We start from the raw sequence: 22,371 nt of genomic DNA on the forward strand, positions 1-22,371 counted from the left end.
AGAGTCAGCATAGGCAGGGAAAAGTCCAGGCTTAGGACAGGGGGATTCCGCCCAGGGGTAGGCGTCCCTTTGCTAGGGGAAGGAGGCACTGCTGCAGCCCTGAAGGCCCGGCTCAGGTGTGACTCGCCTCCCCATGGTTTCAGAAGGTGGCAGCTGACTTTTAATAGACACAAGTGGGACTTGGAACAAGACATTGCAGTGTGGTGCGCCCCTCTTCTGGGTGCTGGCCAGGGATGCCTTTTCCTTTTCTCAGATACTACATTGCAAACCCCCCCTCTCCAGTTTTCATCTTCTCATCCCATCTGTTCCGACTGTACATGTTCGGTCCCCAAAGAGGTGTTCCTACTTAGAGTTCTTCTTTCCCTCCTAAAGTTTTGTTTTTTGGTAATTCTTCGAAACTTAGGATTTCCCCAAGCTTGCTGAGTTTTATGTGGATGATGCCATTTTGGCTGCATAGTATAAAGTGGCCATATATCATGCCTATCGTGCAGCTGATATCTAATTGAACTTCAGTCAATCTTCATCATTTACATGCATCAGAACACAACACAGTTAGCGAAACATAGTAGGAGATACTTTAGGATAAAATTGTCCAGACATTGTGAGGTACGAAAATGACTCTTGGGACCTATGCTGACATAATTTCATGGCATCACTCAAAAATCTTGCCACATTCTCCACAACATTGTTACTACAATTGTTCAGCAGATAAGACACCCCAGAAGAGACAGTGTGATAAATCCCCTCTTTCAATAAGGAGGCCAAATACTTATCATATACTTTTGCATAAAATGGGCAATAAAATAAGACACGTGTGATGGATTTGACCTGCTTTGTGCCACAAGGACAGTATCTTACAGAATATGGGGTTTTCGAGAATCTACTTGCAAAACTGCAGAAGGCAAGACATTAAATTTTGTGCGGGAAAGAGCTCTGTGTAGTTGGGGATCATAAAAGTGATGTAAATATGGAGTGTCCTGGCCAAACAAGGCTGGAATTCCCAACCCCAGGGAGAACAGGTTTTATTGGCTGGGCTGCTAAGGGTTTGGAATTCCATCTCTGGGATTCTGCACTTGATTGCCTAGAATGCCTCCAGTGACTCGAGTGAGAGACCACAGGTTCTGGTTTTGCTCTCATTGTGAGCCAACTATTTGGAGTGGTGGGATTCTGCCAGCATATGGAAAGTTAAAGAGGGTGGATTGGTTAACTGCGCCTGTTAAGTTGTGGGTGGACGACATAGCAGTCGACACAGAGATTTCTCCAAGTGGTTCTTTATATGTAGTAAGCTAGAACTAAACTGAACTGAACAGCCTGCTTTTATAGGCAGCCGGCTGTCAACACTGTAACAACAACAGCCCAGGGTTTCCTGCCTAAATTAACATATGTGGACCTGAGTGAAAACTATATACAGTGATACCTCGGGTTACATACGCTTCATGTTACATACGCTTCAGGTTACAGACTCCGCTAACCCAGAAATATTACCTCGGGTTAAGAACTTTGTTTCAGGATGAGAACAGAAATTGTGCTCTGGCGGCGCGGCAGCAGCGGGAGGCCCCATTAGCTAAAGTGGTGCTTCAGGTTAAGAACAGTTTCAGGTTAAGAATGGACCTCCAGAACGAATTAAGTACTTAACCCGAGGTACCACTGTACACAATTCCCCCTGGTGGCCTGGGTAAGAGCTTCAATACATAACAGCACCAATCCATAATGGGATGCCATACAGGAGTTTTCGGCCTACTTTGACATTAAAGACCTTTAGTGCAGCTGGGACAAACTAATTTCCTCTGTTAAAGCAGAAATGGGTGGTAGCCAGAGCTAGAGTATCCACCCCATTAAGTGTGAGTTTACAATGGTGTTGCCAGAAGATGTTATATTGGAAGTGGATGCCTAGATATTTAAAAAAATAAACCTGTTCCAACAGGTTTCCACTGATCTCTCACCTTTGAGGCTTCCAAGTTCTTGAGAAAACAAGCACTTTAGAGTTTGCAAAGTTCAGTTGCAGCCTGTTGGCTATACAATATTCCTGGCAGCAGCACAAAAGCCGCTTCAAGCCAACCCTTGTGCAACACAAGATGACTATGTCGTCGGCATATAGTAAGATGGGAACATGGATGGATCTGAGCTTTGGGCAATGGCCAACCCACCCCATGTAAGCAGTGCAAGGTCATTTAAGAAAAGGTTGAATAAATATGGGACTAAGACACAAGCCTGTTTTACCCCTTTGTTGGCAATGATTTGAGGGGTTAACGTGCCTGATTGGGAGCATCTCAACTGACAGCACGTGGAGGTGTGTAGTTTTCTGATGAGAAAGAGTAACCTTTCATTGATGTGTCTATTCGAACTTTATAGGCACTGTGATGATCCATACAATGTTTTTAAATGTACTTGTTTTTACTTGTTGTATAACTTGTGTGAAATGGCGCCTTTTATTTTCAGAATCCTATCAGTTCCAATTGTAGTTGTGAACTATAACAGATGTTTCTTTATTATGAAGTAATCCGTTTTAAAGGCATAAAGTGATTCCAGATTTATGCTATACATTGTGTCCTGTATGACCTCCTTAGCAGCAAAGAAGAATGTCACACTTTGATCAGTTGCAATGGTGGAGAGGTAATATTTATTCAGCTCTTTCTGTTCAGACATGTCTGTTTCATACCCTAAATTCTGATTGGTTGGCAGGGCACATGGAAACCTTGGATCATGTTTCTGGATTCTCTTCTTTGTCCCAGAGCCAGCGTAGTCATTCCAATTCTAGGCTTGTATCTAGCCAACAGAAATGCAAGTGGATATACAGGCATGTTGGAACGAATTGCAATATTTACTCTGACAATTCATTTTTTTAGTTGAAATGTATTGGGTTTAAGTTACGTGTGGTACAATCCTATGCATGTTTACTCAGATGTAAGTCCTATAAAGTTCAGTGAGGCTTGTTCCCAAGTAAATGTGCACAGTATTCCAGCCTTGAAAGGAAATTGTAACCTGATAGACAAACAATAACATTATCTATGAAGCTTGACCTGTAATTCTTGCAAACCACTTTTCCTTTGCTAAACTCTTTTCATTACTGTAGTGGTTCTCTCTTAATTGCCAAGGCTGCATTCCTGTTCACAGTTACTTGGGAGTAAGTCCCACGAGAGCTACTTTTCAGCAGACGTGAACAGGACTACAATGTTCCCCTGCTTTGTGTATCTTCTGTTATGGCTGAAAAACTGAGAAAGTCCACAGTTTCAAACTCACCTCTACCAATAGCAGGCAGCCTTAGGGAAGCCACCCTTTCAGCCTCACATGGAGATAGTAACTCACATCCAAGTTGGGCAAACTTTTTGCTCCCAGGAACTGCATGGAACAGTGGGCAGTGGGTCAGTTGCCAGAGCTGCTGGTGGGTGTTGGTGGGGCTCTCTTTGCTTTTTTACCCACATATGCTCATCCCGCAGTCTCTCCCTCTCCCTCTCTCTCCCTCTTCCTCTCACACACATGCGCCTTCTCCCCTCACTGAGTCTCTTTCCCTCTCTCTTTATCTCTTGAACCCACACTTTCTTTCCTTTGATCTCAACATAGAGGGATGGGAAGATCTAAACCAGGCACATCCAACAGGTAGATTGTGATCTACTGGTAGATCACTGGACGTCTGTGGTAGATCACTGGTAGATCATTGGCTCCCTCAAAGAAGCTGAACAACTGTGGCTCCCCTAAAAAAAGCTCAACATTTTTTCTCCTCCCTGAAAAAACTCAACAACTGACCTGAACCCCCCAAAAGGGGGTAGATCACTGCCAGTTTTTAACTGTGAGTAGATCGCAATCTCTTGGGAGTTGGCCACCCCTGATCTAAACCTTCCCCCCCCCACACACACACACATTGCACTGAGATGACCTTACCCCTCCCCTCTCCCTAATGTTTGGTGCTGGGATGTCATGGGGATTCGAACCGCAGAACCATGCTTACCCAAATCTGCCAGCACCACCACCGTGCTGCCTCCACCACTGGCGGAGAAGTGGTTCCTGCGCCCATTTCCAATGAGATCTGGCGAGATCTTGCTGAAATCTCAAGAGATCTCTCTGGCTCCATGAGATCTCATGAGATTTCAGCAAGATCTTGCCAGAAATCGTCATCAATGCTGGTACTGTGTGGATGCTGCCTCGGGCTTCCGCTGCCTGAGGTGGCTGCTTCATCTCATCTCATGGGTGGGCCAGCCCTGAGTGAGAGTCACCCACAAAAAAACACTTCAGTGAAAATGCTGACTGACTGGCCCTCTGAACAGGAGCATTCCACAGTGAAACCTTTTGCTACAAGTCCCACTTGTTGAGCAAGAGCAGTAATGTGTTATGAAAACAAGGCGAGGCCTCGGCTTAAAATGTCATTTATTGCTATCTATAAATTTGTATGTTGAAGTATTCATGGCTATCTATGCATTCCCAGCGTATCAAAATAGGTTCTGTTCAGTATAAGTCTCTCCAGAATGGTAGCATAGCAGGGTTATTAAAAAAAAAAAAGAATTTTGTGATCCTATTTCATAATTATCTGGTGTAGAATTCCTAACCAAGTCATGCTCCCTGTGTGCACATGCACTCTGTGTCTAAGATACACTGTGTTTGTATATACAATCTATTTATACTTAAAAAGAGAGGGGAGTCTGAGATTGACACAAGGGCCAGCAGCATGCAACCACTGATGTTCCCCTCAAGAATCCATTTCTGGGTGCTTCCCATTTGGTTTCAGAATATTTTCTACCAGCCAGTGGACCAGAAACGTAATAAGTGGGATGCTAATCCTGTTTCATTGGAGCCTTCTTAATGATTGTGTTACTTTGAACAATGCAATATGGAACAAAATATTCAAATGCCACTACCCCTGTAGCACAGACCAGCTCTGTTGTCCCTGAGCTCCCAAAGTAACAGTCCCCAGTACTCTTTAAGATCCTTTTAAAAAATATTAGTCTTTGCTGTGGGGGGTGTTCATCTGTGGGATGAAGGTGCTGGCCAAGGCTCTGATGCACTGGCACCAACTCCAGGGTGCCCTGGGAATTTTTGCTGCGGGTGCTCGTGGGTGGTTAGACACTGCCCTCCACTGCTGCCTCTGCGCACTATCTGTTGTGGCCACTGCCTCTGCACACCTCCGCCTTTGCACGCCGCCACCCACTGCCTCTTTGTGCTGCCCACTGTGCCAGCCAAGCATCGCCCGCGGCAGTGGCTACTGAACCAGGACCTGAGCACCAGAGGTAAGGCAGCGAGCAGCACTTGGCGGCTGTGGCGCGCGGAGGCAGAGGCCCCGGTCCAGTCACCGTTGCCAGAGCCAATCTGTTATGACGGTGCGACGTGACATGACATCATCACGTCATGTTGCAATGTCATTATGGCCCATTATGGCAGTTTTAGCAAATATCCATTTGTTCTGGTGATACTTCTGGTCTGAGGTGCAGATACCACAAGGCATATTTGTCAAAATTTAAAGTACTGTTTCAAATGACTAAGCAGTGCAATGACTTGTAAGAAATTCCTTGTGATTGTTTTTGCACATGCTGCTCTATTTATGTTCAGTGTCCAGTAAGTGCACAATGTCTAAAATCAACAGTAACCTTCATTACAAAAGAAGCCAGACTTAAATTGAAATTGCAGGGGGGTGTATTAGATGACCCTTGGAGTCTCTTGCAGCTCTATGATGACATGATTCTGTGAAATATGTTATTATGGGGTATTCTTAATATAGGAAACAAGTTATTACTTGAAAATATTCTTAACCATAATAATTCAAGTGCAAAATCATACATGAAAAATATAGGACAATATATTGATCTGTTATTTGACAACATTTCCGCAACTTTGTTGAAACATATGATAAGTTAACTAATCTGTGTCACTATTGGTCTCCGCTGGACTAGCTGATGGTATATTGCTTTGCTCAAAATCTGAACACCCATACAGTTCAGTTCAGTGCATGGGGTGTTATTTTATTTGCAGCTGCAGCTCACGGTTTTGAAACCTTTCTGGCAGTTGCACTTTATTAACATCAGGATTGCTTCTGCTACAAATGAGTTTATGCATGTTACCAAGACAAGCACAGCATTTGATTCCACAAATAGCTCATGATGAGCAGGCAAATGAAGTTGTGGGTAGACTGAATTAGCTGGATCATAATATTCTGAGTTCTTTGAACTATGGATAATAATGAGCCTAATGTAGCCGGAATAAGTTGCTCAACCTGAGCTTGTCAGTTTTGCATATAGTGTAAAATCTAACTATGGAAATAATATAATTAAAAATGCAGTTAGGAACCAGTACCATCCGTACCCTTGAGTGGATCTTTGATTTGTATATCAAGCATACACTTATTTCTGTCTCTGTGACTTAGGCAAATACGTAGTCTTTGCTTTTCTGTTCCTTTTTCCTATTGCCATAAATTGATTAAGGAATAGTTGGAAATAATTGGATCAAATCGAATCAAATACCTGTATTGGCATCACAGTATAAAACATTTAAAATCACTGGGATAATTAAAAGGACAAGGCTGAAGCTGTTGAAGGTCATAAGATCATACTGTGATTGTGTGCACTTAGATATTCTGCTTCGCCCTGTCTGTTCCCCGAAGGGATGGTTTGTTAGGAACCCTTTTGGGTAAAATTGTGGTGAAAAAGGAAGCTACTGGAGCAGTGATATCTTTGTCCTGATCTGCCAGGAGAAACCTCGTTTGACTTCTTCTTGGAGTTACAGGCTGGAGGTCCAACATTTTGCTCAGCATTAGTTGGCGAGGTCTGCTGTGTAAAGAGCAATATAAGAGAATGCAGTCCAATGAATCAGGTCCTCCTTGGTTGCAGCCACACAGGTGGGCTTGATATGGAGGATGTGAGAATCTGCCTTTGGTCACTGCAGAGGGGAAGGTATTTAATCTCGTGAGCAGAAAGGCTCTTCGATGAGAAGGGAGTAGTAGGTTCTTTAGATATTTGGCACAGGTTCCGTGGGGTGTTGTGATACCTAAGGCCTCTGGAGGAGAGTATGAGGTAACAAGCGCTGTCTTTCGTGGTCATAGAGCCACTGCTTGATTGTTTGGAATATGTAACTTTTGTCACATGCTTCAAGGCTCTTGAGAGCAATGCCCAAACTATGGATTTGGATCATCAACATTGGTATCTGGGGAAGAATTGAGCTTATGTGAAATAACATGATGGTCCCGTCCCAGCTTTTCCTGACTATGTGTTTGCAGAGAACATGGATTAACAGTGCTCCTTCCAGTAACAACAGAAACAATAGCCATTAGTTTCTTCAGCTGATTACCTGACTGAGCTTCTTGTAATCCTTGAATAGAAATGCAGTAAATTATCCTTCACTGTTTATTATGAGAGTGAGCAGTGGTTCAAAAGAAGTATGAAGAAACTGAAAGCTTTATCTGAGCCCTGGTAGAACGTTCCTTTCCTTTTAATTTTGTCTCATCTGTCTCTCTTCCTTCATGGAATGTTTGGTGCCATGGTTGGTGTGGTGCCACCACACTTCAGGATAACATTCTGCTGTTTGAATGTGTTTACGGCCAAGCACAATAGGAGCAGGTGAGCCATAATTTTGATAATCATGCTCAGAGAAATACTTTGAGAGGGTTTCTGCGCTTGTCATTTATGATATGCATCATTTCGCCATTACTCTGATCTAATAGTAAAATGAACCTTTTCATGCCTCCGAACCACACATATAAGCTCTTGCCTTCAGGCATTCATCATTAGGTCACCTGCTGGCCCCACCACTGACCTCTGTGTGTTTGGCCAAAGGTCCGAAGGGGACTTCTATGCATGTAGGAACATAGGTCCTTTACAACTCTGTGGCAGAAGGTGGGAGTGAGCTAGCAGGCATGACCCCCCGTCCCAATGTGTTCAGTACGTGCAAGATCAGATTTGTGAGAAGAGGATAGGTAGGGCCTGTTAGTGCTTAAGTAACTATCATGAACCTCCATATCTCATTGTCATCACCTTTTAGGAATGAAAACTTAAGTCTACAATGGGTTTTTGAATGGTTTTAGGAGAGTGCTTTCTGCTTTGAAAAGTTGGCTGTCCTTCAGTATTAGGAAATGCCCTTCGCCTTGGGGTTTTCTATTAGTGTAGCTATTGATTGATATCAATGGTCAGGGATGAGCTGTGGGCTGTGGGCAGCATTCTGAGGTGAGCTGTGGGATGAACCCGGTCGCAAGATGGACGAGCAAGTCACAGCTGAAGGAAAGTAACCTGCAGTTCCCAGGATTCTTTGTGGCAAAGCCATGTGTTTTAAATGTGCTTTAAATGTATGGTGTAGATGCAACCAAAGCAACACATCATTTAAACCACAAAGTCATAACAGCAACCATTCAGCTACGAGTAATATCAGAAAACTGCACCTAAAAATAGTTTATCTCATTATACAAATACCTCACCAGTATAAAAATATCTACAGTCTCCTTGTAAAAACAGCATCCCATATCCCCTCCCCTTTCCACTGTCCAGACACATATTGTCTCAAGTGAAGGTGAGACTTCAAAGTGCAGTAATTAATAAATGCTACGGCAATTTAATGACTCAGTAATGGCAGAGCAATAAGAGTAAAACAAGTACAGCAAAACTATCAGCTAATAGTAGAGTAATACAAATAAAACAAATACAACAAAATAATAGCTAATAATAGAAAGTAAAAATAAACAACGTTGTACCTTACCCTCTTCTCTCCACTCCCATAGCAGCTGAAGTAGTTTCAATATACAGTGTATATACACAAACATAAAGCGACATGTATGGGATATACTAACTGAATCACTGCCATTTCCACAGTTTCTTGCGTTAGTGGTTACAGTGATCTTCCCAGCAGAGCCTCAGCTGGTGGTCTTCACCTGACACCAGGCCTCTCCCCCAAGCTCTCACCTGGAAGCAGCCCCTGTGCCAGTCTCTTCTCCTGATTCACCTTTCTTTCCTTCCACCCACTTCAGATCCATCCCACCAGCCACTGTTAGATGAGTGATGCCCGCTTGTTGCTCTAGAAGCTGCTCACACTGCCCACGTCACACCAGTGCTTTAGCAGAAAAATAGAGCTAAAACAGGGCCTGAGAAACAAGAGGGAAGTATTGGCATGCTCAGATAAACCTAGAGGTTTGCAGAAATTTTTGTTTTAAATCTCAAAAAGCACAAACCTAAGGGCACAATCCCACCCCCTGAAAAACAGCCCCGTGAGAACTGAGCGTGTTCAGAGGAATATTGAATATTGGTTGGGGGAAGGTGGGTTAAAAATGGAAACAGGTGGAAAGACCTGCTGGAGGAGGGCACCGTTGATGGGCTGCCGCTTTCCCATAAGGAGGTAAAAGTACGTTGCCACATTTTGTCACAGGTCTCGCTTGCCTTTATCAATGGCCAAAAAGTATCTGGAAAGTAGAGTGAAGTCATTCACTATTTCTGAACAATAAAATAAGAAAGTGCCCTTTAAACATTACATTTACACCATAGGAGGTAGCTTTCTGTGAGGTGGTTCCCCTGGCATTCGTGTTACTTTTAAATGCCTGCAACCACATGGGCAGCATTTCTCCTCAGAATCACAGCCTTCTTTTAGCCACTTCTCCTTGTGCTCCTTGAATTGGGGATATGTCACTACATGGAAATCTCAGCCATGGCGAGTACTGTGCTGCAGTGTTCTGCTGTTGAAGATGCAAATACACCAGTACTTCTTTTCTGGAAAACTGTCAGGTCCTCAGGTTGGATCTACACTGATCTAAAAAAATGCTAAGGAAAACAAGGTAGAATGGTGCACACCCACCCACGTGTCACTGCTGCTGCTTGAACCCAACCAGAGGTGTGTTTCTGATCAAAGGCAATGCGCACACAACTGGGCCATCAGATGGTCTCCCTGAGGAGGCAGAAGCAGAGCTGCGGTTGGACCCAGGGGTTGGTGTACTGGAGGCTTGGAGTTGCACTGGCCTCTCCTCACCCTCAGCCTCCCATCCCATCTCCATCTGCTTTCCTGCCCTGGCATAGAATCATAGAGTTGGAAGAGACCACAAGGGCCATTGAGTCCAACCCCCTGCCAAGCAGGAAACACCATCAGAGCACTCCTGACATATGGTTGTCAAGCCTCTGCTTAAAGACCTCCAAAGAAGGAGACTCCACCACACTCCTTGGCAGCAAATTCCACTGTCGAACAGCTCTTACTGTCAGGAAGTTCTTCCTAATGTTTAGGTGGAATCTTCTTTCTTGTAGAAAGAAGACTGGTGGTGGCAGAAGGATTGGGGCAGTGTCAGGAAGCCAGCCCACAATGGCATCTGCCTCCTGAGGGGTGCCAGAGCTGCACTTCGGGGTGCTCTGGCTGGGGGGGGGGAGCCCTGGAACACAGTATGTGTCACCAGCCAAGGGAATAGAAACAATCAACTTGAATTTTATTTACTTAATGAGAGCTACATACAGCTAGACTGCGTCATGTCTATGACTTTGTCAATTTTGACCGGATATCAGAGGTATTAAAATAGCCGAATGAGCTTGCAGTTGCTTTTGTTGACTGAAAAACAAGACCAAATGCACCCTGTGAGGTAAGAACCTCAAGGGTGATATATATGAATACATTGTTCCTTAAATCCCCTCCTGTTTCCTTGTAATTAAAGGACTGCATTTTGAAGGGTTGCATGTGGAGTAATAGCAAATCTGACCAAAATAAGTATTCAGTAGAACAATCTACAGCAATAAGTGCCATTGCAATTTGTGGTTATTTTTGAGAGTGGTGAATAGACTGGGAAATGAGTCAGATTCACGGCCCTCTGTAGCAATCCAGTGCTCAAATGTGTACGTGTCTAGCCCTCAGTTTTATGATGCAAGTGTATATATGTATACTCGGAAGTAAGCTCCGCTTCATTCAGTGGGTATTAATCTCAGGTAATAATGTATCGGATTGTATTCTTAATTTAATTAAAAACAGAGCTAAGGTGACTATCAAAATAGATCAGGAGGGCATCTTCCTTCTGGTACAGTGGTACCTCGGGTTAAGTACTTAATTCGTTCTGGAGGTCTGTTCTTAACCTGAAACTGTTCTTAACCTGAAGCATCACTTTAGCAAATGGGGCCTCCTGCTGCTGCTGTGCCGCCGGAGCACGATTTCTGTTCTCATCTTGAAGCAAAGTTCTTAACCTGAAGCACTATTTCTGGGTTAGCGGAGTCTGTAACCTGAAGCGTCTGTAACCCGAGGTACCACTGTACTTTCTAATTCATGTACTGCAGCCATCTCTTCTGGTGTAAAATGGCAGAGCCACCCAAACTATAGGAAACCAATGCAGTTTTTGCCAGTTTAAATGTTGTTGTTGGCATCTGTCTGTCTCAGGAGACAGTGGAGGAATGCACCTTTGAGGTTGAAGGCAAAACTGTTGGAAGGTTACAGCGTCTGCTATGGCTGAGACTGATAGGGGAGAGACATGTTTTGTTGCAGCTGAGGCAGCTGCTGCAGATACACTATGGTATTTCTTCTCTCTGCGCTCCTCCCAGTGATCATTCCTCTTCTGGTCCCTGCTATGGATACACAGCATGACTCCATTGGCGTAGCTAGCTGCTTGGGTGCCTGGTGCGGAGGCGTGTCCTGCAGCCGGGGGCGGGATGAGTCTCTCTGGCACTTGGAGCCTCTCCAACGCCTCCCCCTCAGCTGTAGGGCGGCTGAGGGAGAGGCAGACGCAAGTCCCACGCTGCCGTTTCTGGCAGTGCGGAACCTGCAGGTGCCTAAGCCACCATGTCACTCCTAAAAAGTTTCGTGAGCCCATTTTTTAAAAAAAAACAACTCATTTTGTCACTCAGTGATGACACCATACTTGACACTAGATGGCCTGAACTCCACAGAGAAAACATCCTTCTAACAGAGATGCCTTAAATATATTGCTCTCCCTTCATATTTCCCCCTGCCACTGTGACATACATATTAGTATAATGGCACAATAACATTTCATCAATTCACATAGAGAGTTAAGATGTATACAGCCCTGTTGTAGAATTATTATTTTTTCAGAATTGTTATTTAAATTGTAATCATTTATGAAGACATTAATGAAGTTAATATGCCAGGAGAAGAATAAAATAATATTGCAGCTGAGATCCATAGGCAGGGCTGGTGCCTGCTAATCAAAAATGGCATGTTTCTAAGCTTGGTAGGATCAGACTTGGTGTTATTTGGAGAGAATCAACCTCCCAAGTGCCATATTTGTAGTCAATTTGCAGGGGATGCCTGCAAGCTATGTTCACAACATAAACAGCTGTCAACCTTGATGTGCTTTCTACCCCACTTAACACATCAGAGTGACAGTGCTTGATTAAATATGTCATTAGATTTTTTTATAATAAATATAATATGGATTTTTTATTATTTTTATAATAAAAAACTATTTCATGCTAGTCCTCACATTATCCATTTATGTTATGTATTTATCAGCTGGAATTCTGACCAAGAAAACACACAAGGCATTGTATTTCACTACATTGAAAGCCAACAAGGTTTCACATAGGCGAGTGGCCAATGTAAAGGCTGCTGATTCACAAGAATGCAAACTGGAACCATGCTTCCTAACAAGTTGTGTGTATGTCATGTTATTTTAAATGCTCATGTCCTTTGAGATAGTGTTGGCATGCACCCGGATTTTCCCAGATTTTCCCAGACCCACCCTCTTTTTCATATGAAAATTTCTGTCTGGGGGGATTTTTAAAATAAGACAAAATGTCAGATAATATTAGAAAGGTTGGCAGCAGTGCGAGCCCCATGCTGAAGCAAGGAGGTCTGGAGCTGTCCCCCAATTGCGCTTGGGAGAGGGCGGCGGGTGTGCTTTCTCACAAGGAAGGTCGTGGCAGGACTTTCAGCCATGCAGCCTGCTCTGTAGCATATGGGTTGGCGTGTTTACACGTCGAGGGCCGCAGGGCTTGGGTATTCTGTTTTGGCAGGAGAAGGCAAGCGAGTGGCTTGCTGAGACGCAAAGCCCTGTCACCAATCTCTCTCTCTCTGTGTGTGTGTGTGTGTGTGTGCGCGCGCTAATGTTAAACTTTTCCCAGTCAAGTGCCCTGGCTTGTGCACAGGGCTTGCTTTGTGTCCCACCTCCCACCAGCCTAGATCCAAGTACCTGGCTTTCCCTCTTGCCTGTGTTGGGGGTCACTCACTCTCTGCTTCCCCACCTCCCTTTCACAAGCTCCTGTCATTCTGCACACCTACGCTGCAAGCTGCTTAGAAACCGCAGACTTAGGAGGCAGATAGGGTGGAGCTCTGACCCTGACATACAAGTCAGAACTTCTCTCAGGAGTAAGGCCCACTGCAAGCAGCGGCATTTTGGATGCTTTAGTTGAGACTCCTGCATTGAAGGGAATTGGACTAGATGACCCTCGGAGTCCCTTCCAGCTTTACAACTCTGTGTGTCCTCTTTTTTGCTTTTCAAAATATGGCAACCCTATTTTTGTTGTTGTTTAGTCGTCTTAGTCGTGTTCGACTCTCCATGACCCCATGAACCAGAGCATGCCTTGGAAACTCTCACTTTCTTCTCAAAGCTTTTCCTTTTTTATGTCCATGGAGTTTTCTTGGCAAAATACTGGAGTGGCTTGCCGGTTCCTGACCTGTCCGTCTTGGGTGGCCCTGCACGGCATAGCTCATAGCTTCTCTGAGTTATTCAAGTCCCTTCATCATGACAAGGCAGTGATCCATGAAGTGGAATCCTATTTTAGAGCATGTCAATAATTTTATTGTTTGTGTCAGGTTTTCTCCCTCATCCTGCTATAGTGCCTGATACATCTGTCTAGAACTGCCCAGCCTTCAGCATCATAGATCCTGGAATGTAGGGAGAAGAGCTGTGGAGTTAAAGGATGATACCTCGTAGTACATGAGCCTGCGTATGCCTGGTATCTACAGATGTGGCCCAGCGCAACCCCCTGATCCTGGCCCCTTACCCTGAAATTGTACTCTTTCCCCTGGAAGTGGAAACCCTGAGATGAAAGTTAAAGCCTGGCAACCCTATACCTGTCCTCTAGGTACTGGGAAAGGAAGCTGCTGCCATATTTGGGGGGCTTTAGTCGTGTGCTGCAGGTGCTGCAGCACCCAGGGGCAATCTTAGCGGGCGCCAGGCAGGATGTGGCACTGGAATCTGCTTCATCGCAGCAGCTTGCTGCTTCCGTTCACCTAAAGTAACGTGCAGAAGTGCTGCTTGTGGCTCTCCACTCCCTCTTGGCCCTGCACCCAGCCCCAAGTGTGGTGCAAATCATAATGGATGCTGCTGACTGGATATGAGTAGGTCACCCAGAGTTCCCAGATACATATACCAGGGATGAAGAGTTCAGTGTGTTTCTATTCCACGTCATTCATTCTTAAGTCCATCTTGTCCTGTGTCTACATCAATCTGTAATCAATAAACCGCATGATAATCCACATTATTTTTCTACCAAATATGATTTACTGAACATGATTTCTGTACACTAAATTACAGGTGGGTTTTTTTTACGTATGTATCTTAAAAAAATGCATTTTTGTACACACACAACCTAAAATACACATCTTATAAGCATCTTGGTGTGTTTTTAAAGTTGAGAATTGTGTCACAAGATTCAGAGAAGTGCAAAAATCAAAGAATGACTGTTTTCTGACCTGCACATTAGGTCAGGAAGAGCAAAACAGATTAATTCAAGTAAAGCTGCAGACCAATCCTTAACTATCACTCGTGTGTTTACACATGTATTATGTTCACACTTTATATGTGTGCTGTGGGAAATGTCCCTGTGACAATTGGTGCAAATCATAATAGATGCTGCTGTTCTTATTGCTGAAGAAATAGAGGCGTACCAGGAGTCCCTAGTTAATAAGTGGATTACATCCCTTAGTTTCAATTCTCTTAAGCCTCTGATTTATCCTTTAATCATGTAAGCAAGTCAGTAGCTGAAGCAAGGCTAAAGCTTTTTCTGGCTTTTATAATTTTGGTGTGGGACAGGGGAGGGGAAATGGTGTGATAGTAGTTTATAAACTTATGAATGATGCAGAGTCAGTAGACAAACACTGTCTCTTCTCCAATACCACTAGACTGACAGAAGCCCCTGGTTTCTGTTTTGATCCCGGAATGTCACGTTTTTCCTTAGGACATCTCTATTTTCATCAGAGAAATGTTGGAGGGTATGTAGTTATGCGACCCCCAAGCCAAGGAGATAAGTAAGCATACAACTTTTAGAAGAATCTGAAGGTAGTTCTGTATAGGGAAGCTGTTTAATGTTTAATGTTTTATTATGCTTTTCTGTATGTTGGAAGCCACCCAGAGTGGCTGGGGCAACCCAGTCAGATGGGCGGGGTTCTACTACTACTACTTCTACTAATGGAATAGGATGTTCCTATTTTCATCAAATGTTGGAGGGTATGGTGTGCACATATGCAGGCGAGGGGGCTCCGCGTCCTCTTTTTTGCTCTTCAAAATATGACCACCCTGACCGATGGTCTGTTGATGTTCCTGGAGCTGGGAAAGCAGGACACACTGGCCAGATATAAGAAACAGTTTTGCAGTTTGCAATGTAACTGACAAAGCAGAAACATGTGGATTTTTGCACACAGCTGGCAAGAAGCAAACTCTTCAGCCTCAAGACCTCTAGCCATTTGAAAAACTTGCAATAGTGACAGAAGATCGAGGCCCAGGTATAACATCTGCAATCTATAAAATGTACTCAGTGCATTGGTGAGTTAACTTGACCCTACTAAACATCAGTGAAAATGTGATTTCAGCTATGAACTTGAACTAGGTCTGTGAAAAAAAAGCCCTTTAAGACTATTTCAGCGAGTAATAGAGAATTGACCCTAAAACTCATATATTGGTAGACTAAGATAATTGTGGTACCAACTTCTAGGAAGCTGGCAAGGATCTATCCTGGTGCCTCACCATATTGCTGGAGGGACTGCCCCACACCCAGGACCTATCTCCACATGTGGCGGGAATGTACAAAAATCCAGCCTTTCTGGGTAACATGCCTATTTATGTTATGATAAAGTTAAGGTACAGAAAGGATTTTTAAATCATTTTATAAGAAGGAGTGTTTGGATGAGATATAATGACCTTCTTGAAAGAAAAACTCCACACTGGTTATCGCCCATCGAAGCTGTATCAATTAAAAAGATAAATATGGGAAAGAATTGGGGCATGTATAAAGAAATTATTGAATTTGAAAAAGGGAAAGCAAGATGAAAAAGAAGAGAAGAGATACAAGAATGGATCACAAATTTGTTTAAATATTATCAATTAAATGAGATATTCCAAAAAGACAAGGAAAAAGGATTTATGTAAGGAGGTTCAGAATACAAGAGTGATATTATGAAATAATGAAAAATTAATCTCCAAAATTTATAAATTTCTGCTAAAATGGCAGACAAAAGATGAAATGATAAAGGCATCAGTGACTCAATGGGCAATTGATACAGGCGACATCATAGAAAAGACGGTGTGGGAGAAACTATGGTAGACAAAAATGAATGTCTCAACCTGTTTTGATATAAAGGAAAATATGCAAAAAACAATGTATAGGTGGTACCTAACCCCAAGCAAGATTGTAAAGATGTACAAAAAAGGATCCAAAATGTGTTGGAAATACCGTGAGATGAGAGGGGACTTTTATGCATGATCATGTAAGCGGGCCAAATTATTTTGGGAAATGATTTATGTAGAACTAAAAAATGTTTATGTTTACATCCCCCCCAACAACAACAACAACAACAACAGAGGCCTTCTTACTAGGTATAATAAATGATGGTATCTTCAAGAAGATGCTCTGTCTCTTCCTATATGTCAGCCAGAATAGTCTATGTGCAGAGATGGAAGGAAAAAGAAATCCTAGCAAAAGAGCAATGGCAAAATAAGTTGATGTGAAGTTAGCTACCATGACAGCAAAGATAAATCAAGATGAGACATGGATAAGGGAGGAGTGGGAATACTTTGGAAAGTGTATAAAGAGGTATAAAAGTCAAACTTGCAAGAAGCGATTGACTTACGTGCAGCAGTAAACAACAACTAGGAATCCAAGTAGAATGTACTTAGGTGGAACAAAAGGATATGCAGCTTAATAAAGATCAGCTAGGATGGCAAGGAGGGATAGGCTGGGAAGTATTGAGATATGACATGAGATGATTGAAAAAGAATAAAAAAAATTGAAAAATGCATAAAAAGAATTTGATATTCCAAAAAAATAATAAAATAGCAAAACAACAATTGGAAGTCAAACCAGAATTAGCTTTACAGTGGAACCTCACGTTACATACCGTCCCCCTTACGAACGCTTTGGGTAACAAGCTCCACTAACCTGGAAGTAGTTGCTCCAGACTGCGAACTTTGTCCTGAAATACGAGCGGAAGTCGCACACTGGAGGCACGGCAGCAGCGGGAGGCGCCATTAGCGAAAGCACACCTCATGTTAAGAATGGTTTCCGGTTACGAACGGACCTCCAGAATGAATTAAGTTTGTAACCAGAGGTACCACTGTATTAAATATTTTTCAAGACAACAATCTGGATTTACATAATAAATAATTAATAAGTTATTTATTACAAGCAGCAAGAGGCAACATAACCATATATGGGAAAGGCCTTTCTGGCACAATGATGGACAATTGGTACAAAACAATTTGGAAAACAGTCCACCTTGAGAGATTAACAAATTAACTGTAGCTGACACACAGACAGATCAAGAAATATGGATGTACCCTGGTGTGGTTTGATTTATTAACATATGCCAATATTCCACGAAAAGGAACACAACCCGCCCCCTTCACATCAGCAGTTGACTCAGTCTGATTGATAAAAATGTAAATGTAAACATAGATTACTATCTTCACACCCCACATTTGAATATACCAACACTTTATGTTGTTTCATGTGTAACTGACTAACACTCAGACTTAATCTAAGCACAACCCCAGGGGCTCATTTCCCTTTCATTTTGTTTAAACCAATTCACTAACCAAGAACTTATACATTGAGCACCAATAATGAACTATATGTTATAGTTATTACTGCAAATTTATTGTGCTATTTTTGTGATGGACGAATGACATGAGGATACTTGGTCTGTTTATTTGTATCATTTATTATGCCTATGATCCTTGTTTATAAAACCCAATAAAAAGTTGTTTTAAAAAGTAGGCAGGCATCACCTTGATTGTGAGCATTGGGCATCATTTGCCAAACAAGCGAGGAGGCAGGGCTACGCATTGCAGGTCCTGCTCCTGGGTAGTGGCTAGCAGTGCCAAGGCTCATGACCGTATGCTGTGGCTGGGAGCTGCTCATCATGTCCAAGCATGATTGCCAAACTAGCCAAACATGGTAAAAGCAGGAGGCACATCCTCAGTTGCCACTTCAGCAGTGATGACCAAGCAGTGCAGTCAACCCTTCTCTCCTTATGCTCACCACCACTATTTCGGAGTTCCTAGAAACAAGTTCTCAAATCTGTGCTCATTGGGGCAGGCTTAAAGCAACAACACAGTGTAGTCTAGCCATCGTTCAAATCATGTGAGGAATCATAAGCATAAAAACGGTAAGGTTCCTAAGAATGTATTATTGTCTTGGCTACAGTTACAGTTTTAATATCATAATCTAATTATGTGTTTAGAAAGTGCTCTTAGAATTATGTCCAGTAGTACAACTCTGAAGATTACAGAACACTGTGTTTAGAATTTGTTGGCTGTGCCCAAGGCAACTTGATGACACAGACTGTTACAATTAATGTAGCATCAGATTTCCCAATAAATGTTTACCCAAAAAGGCTTAAAATGTCCAGGGGACAATGAAGTAATTTAAAAGTAACATGAACAGTATGATAGTTTCCATGGCAGGAAAATGCAAGGATTGTCAGCCTACAGAAGCACTTGGCTTGTTTAATTAAAGTATCTTTACTATGAACTAAATGAATGTTTCCATTTGCTTGATTCTTTGCTTTTTCCTTCCTAGCGCTCAATGAATTCCCTAATGACATCTTCACAAATGAGAACCGGCGGCATGGAGCAGTCGTTTTGCACGCCTTCTGTGTGAGTCACTATTTGCCTATATGCATATTATGTTTATTGTTTAAAACAAAAAAAAAATCTTACAACATTAAAAAACACACGTTACAACATACAAATTATAATTGAGAGATAACGTCAGCAGGAACAATTATTAATAATGCCAATCTGTAGTCACCACCAGCCTAAAAAATGCCTTATAAATATTTAAAAAACTTTAAATGTTCAGCAGCAAGTGAAGATCTATGGCTACCACACAGTGGCGCTGGGTATATGGGGCACGAGGGGCTTCAGCTCCCTCAATATTTTGAGCAGGGGGCATTGCCCCCCTCAATATTGTAGTGGCTGCCATCCCCCGCTGCCCCTGGGCAAGCTCCGGCGCCCTCCGCACTTGCCTGAGCGCTGGGATGGGCGGGAGGCTTGGAGGGTGATTTTTTTACCCTCCCCGCCACCTGCTGGGATTGCCAGAGCGACCCTGCAAGCGTGGCCTGATGGGGGCGGGGCGTCACACATGATGTCATGCGCACGTGACAGCCCCCCTCCATGTGGGGTCCAACTTGGCGTGCCTGCTACCACAACAGGGTTTCTAAAATATATATTTAGCCATTTAGTCATTTCTCACCAGAAATTCCTTGTAGGAAGGTGTTCTTGTCTTCCATTGCACTGATTCCCTTGTCATTTATGCCAGCGTATTCAGGGTTTGTCGTTTACAGAATCATTGACTCTCTTTGAATCCTTTTTGAATGGACCCCAAGAGAACTTGATTGAATCAGTGAGTCACTTTTCATGTCATGCTAAGCTGAGTCAAACCTTGGCTGAGCACAGAAGCACTAACATTACAGGCTCCCAGAGAGGAGCTCATAGGCACTTTGCACCTGTGGTCTTTTTCATGACTATGTTGGCACCAGCCTAAGGAAATAACAAATGAGGAGAGTGCTATTGCATCCAGGCACTATTTATTTACCTTTAATTTCTTATATTTATTTGTCACTGACTGCAGCCCCCTCTCCGCCTCTTTAAAAAGGCATAAAATACCACATTTAAAGTACCATTGAAAGGTTAAAAACCATTATTAAGTAAAAGTTATTCACTTACAATAACATTAAAAATGGCACACCCTACCTTGATTATGTTGTGAACTATCCTGAGATCTACAGAGGAAGGGCACTAAATAAATAATCAATCAATCAATCAATCAATCAGTAAAGTGAAATGCCTGAGTAAAAAGTCTCCACTTGCATACCCTCCAATATTTCTCTAATAAAAATAGGGGCGTCGCAAGGAAAAGCATGACATTCCAGGATCAAATCAGAAACCGGGGGCTTCTGTCAATTTGGGACTGTCCCTGGAAAACAGGGAGGCTTGGAGAGTCTACACTTGTCATCTGAAAGTTGATAGTGATGGCACCAGGCACATCTCTCTGGGGAGACCATTCCAGCCAGGGAGTGAGTCACCACGGAGAAGGCCTGATCTTGTGTCACCATCTTCTACACCTCCCTCACAAAGAAGGGCCCCAGATGATGAATTTGGGTAGATTCACATGGGGAGACACTATTGCTTAAGGTTTTGTGGTCATAAGGCACATAAGACTTTATAGGTCAAAACCTGCACTTTTAATTGAGCCCAGAAACTACCTGGCAGCCAATGCAGTTGGGCCAGGATCAAACCTCCCTCTTCCCATTAACAGCCTGGCCACTGTAATGGCAGGCCACTCTTTCCTGAGTGTAGGTGCGACTCATATCACGGGACTTTTTCTCTTCTGTTCATGAGGAGCAGCTTCATTTCTGTAAGTGGCCAGGTCCTTGAGAGTACAGCTGCATATCTTCAGACCAGGCAAGGAAAGCCCCCAAATAACCAGCCAAATAATTAACGTAGACATGGCTACCAGTGCTTAAGATGTTATACACAACTTCTGAAACTTAGGTTGTTACAGAAAATAATTATCATACCAATAAGCAACACAACTCTGACCATATGGATGTACGCTTCAGTTGCCATACGTCTTCCTTTAAAGAGACATCTCAGATAACGCTATAAACTGATAACACTATTAATTCATAGAATCATAGAATCATAGAGTTGGAAGAGACCACAAGGGCCATCGAGTCCAACCCCCTGCCAAGCAGGAAACACCATCAGAGCACTCCTGACATATGGTTGTCAAGCCTCTGCTTAAAGACCTCCAAAGAAGGAGACTCCACCACACTCCTTGGCAGCAAATTCCACTGTCAAACAGCTCTTACTGTCAGGAAGTTCTTCCTAATGTTTGGGTGGAATCTTCTTTCTTGTAGTTTGGATCCATTGCTCCGTGTCCGCTTCTCTGGAGCAGCAGAAAACAACCTTTCTCCCTCCTTTATATGACATCCTTTTATATATTTGAAGATGGCTATCATATCACCCCTTAACCTCCTCTTCTCCAGGCTAAACATGCCCAGCTCCCTTAGCCGTTCCTCATAAGGCATCGTTTCCAGGCCTTTGACCATTTATGTTCTCGTTGTCAGAAATAGGACATACATTATTTGAATTGAATAACTCTCTTTAATTAAATTAATCATTTTTGAGTTTATATAATTGGGTACAAAACATGTTGTCTGCAACAAATATACTGTGATCCCTTCCCTTTATCATAACTGATGTGGTCACAATGTATGAAGAACCATATGAATGCCTCCTTCACCTTGGGTGAAACATTGGGGAAATTATACATGTGGCAGAGAGCTTAATAGATTTGTGTGCAAGATGTGCTCTGACCTTCCATCTAAATTAAAATCAGTTTTAAAATGCCGAAAGAAGTAATGAGCTTTCTTGCCATTAGTCTTTCTTTTGTGTCACTGAGAGAAACTGATATGAGTTTTTATGGGATGAGTTATTCAGCTAATTTGAATGTTTTCTCTACTGTTAGGCTGTTGAAATTCTGAGAATTCAGTTCTAACCAATAGACCATTAATTAATTCCTTGCTTATCTCTAGTGTCTTTATAGGGTTGTGTTGTGTTGAGATGTTTTATTTTCTGGAATAAAAGGTTGTGTTTGCAGAGTATCCTTGCTTGCCATTTTCATGCTTGGATGCTTACATTAGTATTTCTGTGACAGTGAAGTGCTGTATTAAAACACCTACTCTTAATGTTATTTGTGTCTCCATATGAACGTGGGTGGCGCTGTGGGCTAAACCACAGAGCCTAGGGCTTGCCAATCGGAAGGTCAGCGGTTCAAATCCCCGCGACGGGGTGAGCTCCCGTTGTTCAGTCCCTGCTCCTGCCAGCCTAGCAGTTCGAAAGCATGTCAAACTGCAAGTAGATAAATAGGTACCGCTCTGGCGGGACGGTAAACGGCATTTCCGTGCGCTGCTCTGGTTTGCCAGAAGCGGCTTAGTCATGCTGGCCACATGACCTGGAAGCTGTACGCCCGCTCCCTCAGCCAG

At 43.0% G+C, this 22,371-nt stretch overlaps 1 protein-coding gene across 3 annotated transcripts in view; it reads left to right on the forward strand.

The window, feature by feature from the left end:
- SLC24A3 (solute carrier family 24 member 3) overlaps positions 1-22,371 on the forward strand; it is a gene marked incomplete at its 5' end in the record, with an annotated part of 160,708 nt that overhangs the window by 82,448 nt on the left and 55,889 nt on the right. For all 3 annotated transcript variants that reach the window (XM_081917825.1, XM_081917823.1, XM_081917824.1), the window contains one exon: positions 18,900-18,976. In XM_081917825.1, coding sequence (XP_081773951.1) covers positions 18,900-18,976 — 77 coding nt within the window. The remainder of the gene's footprint in view (positions 1-18,899; positions 18,977-22,371) is intronic.

Source organism: Podarcis melisellensis, assembly GCF_964234715.1.
Source record: "Podarcis melisellensis genome assembly, chromosome: 7".
NCBI lineage: Eukaryota > Metazoa > Chordata > Lepidosauria > Squamata > Lacertidae > Podarcis > Podarcis melisellensis.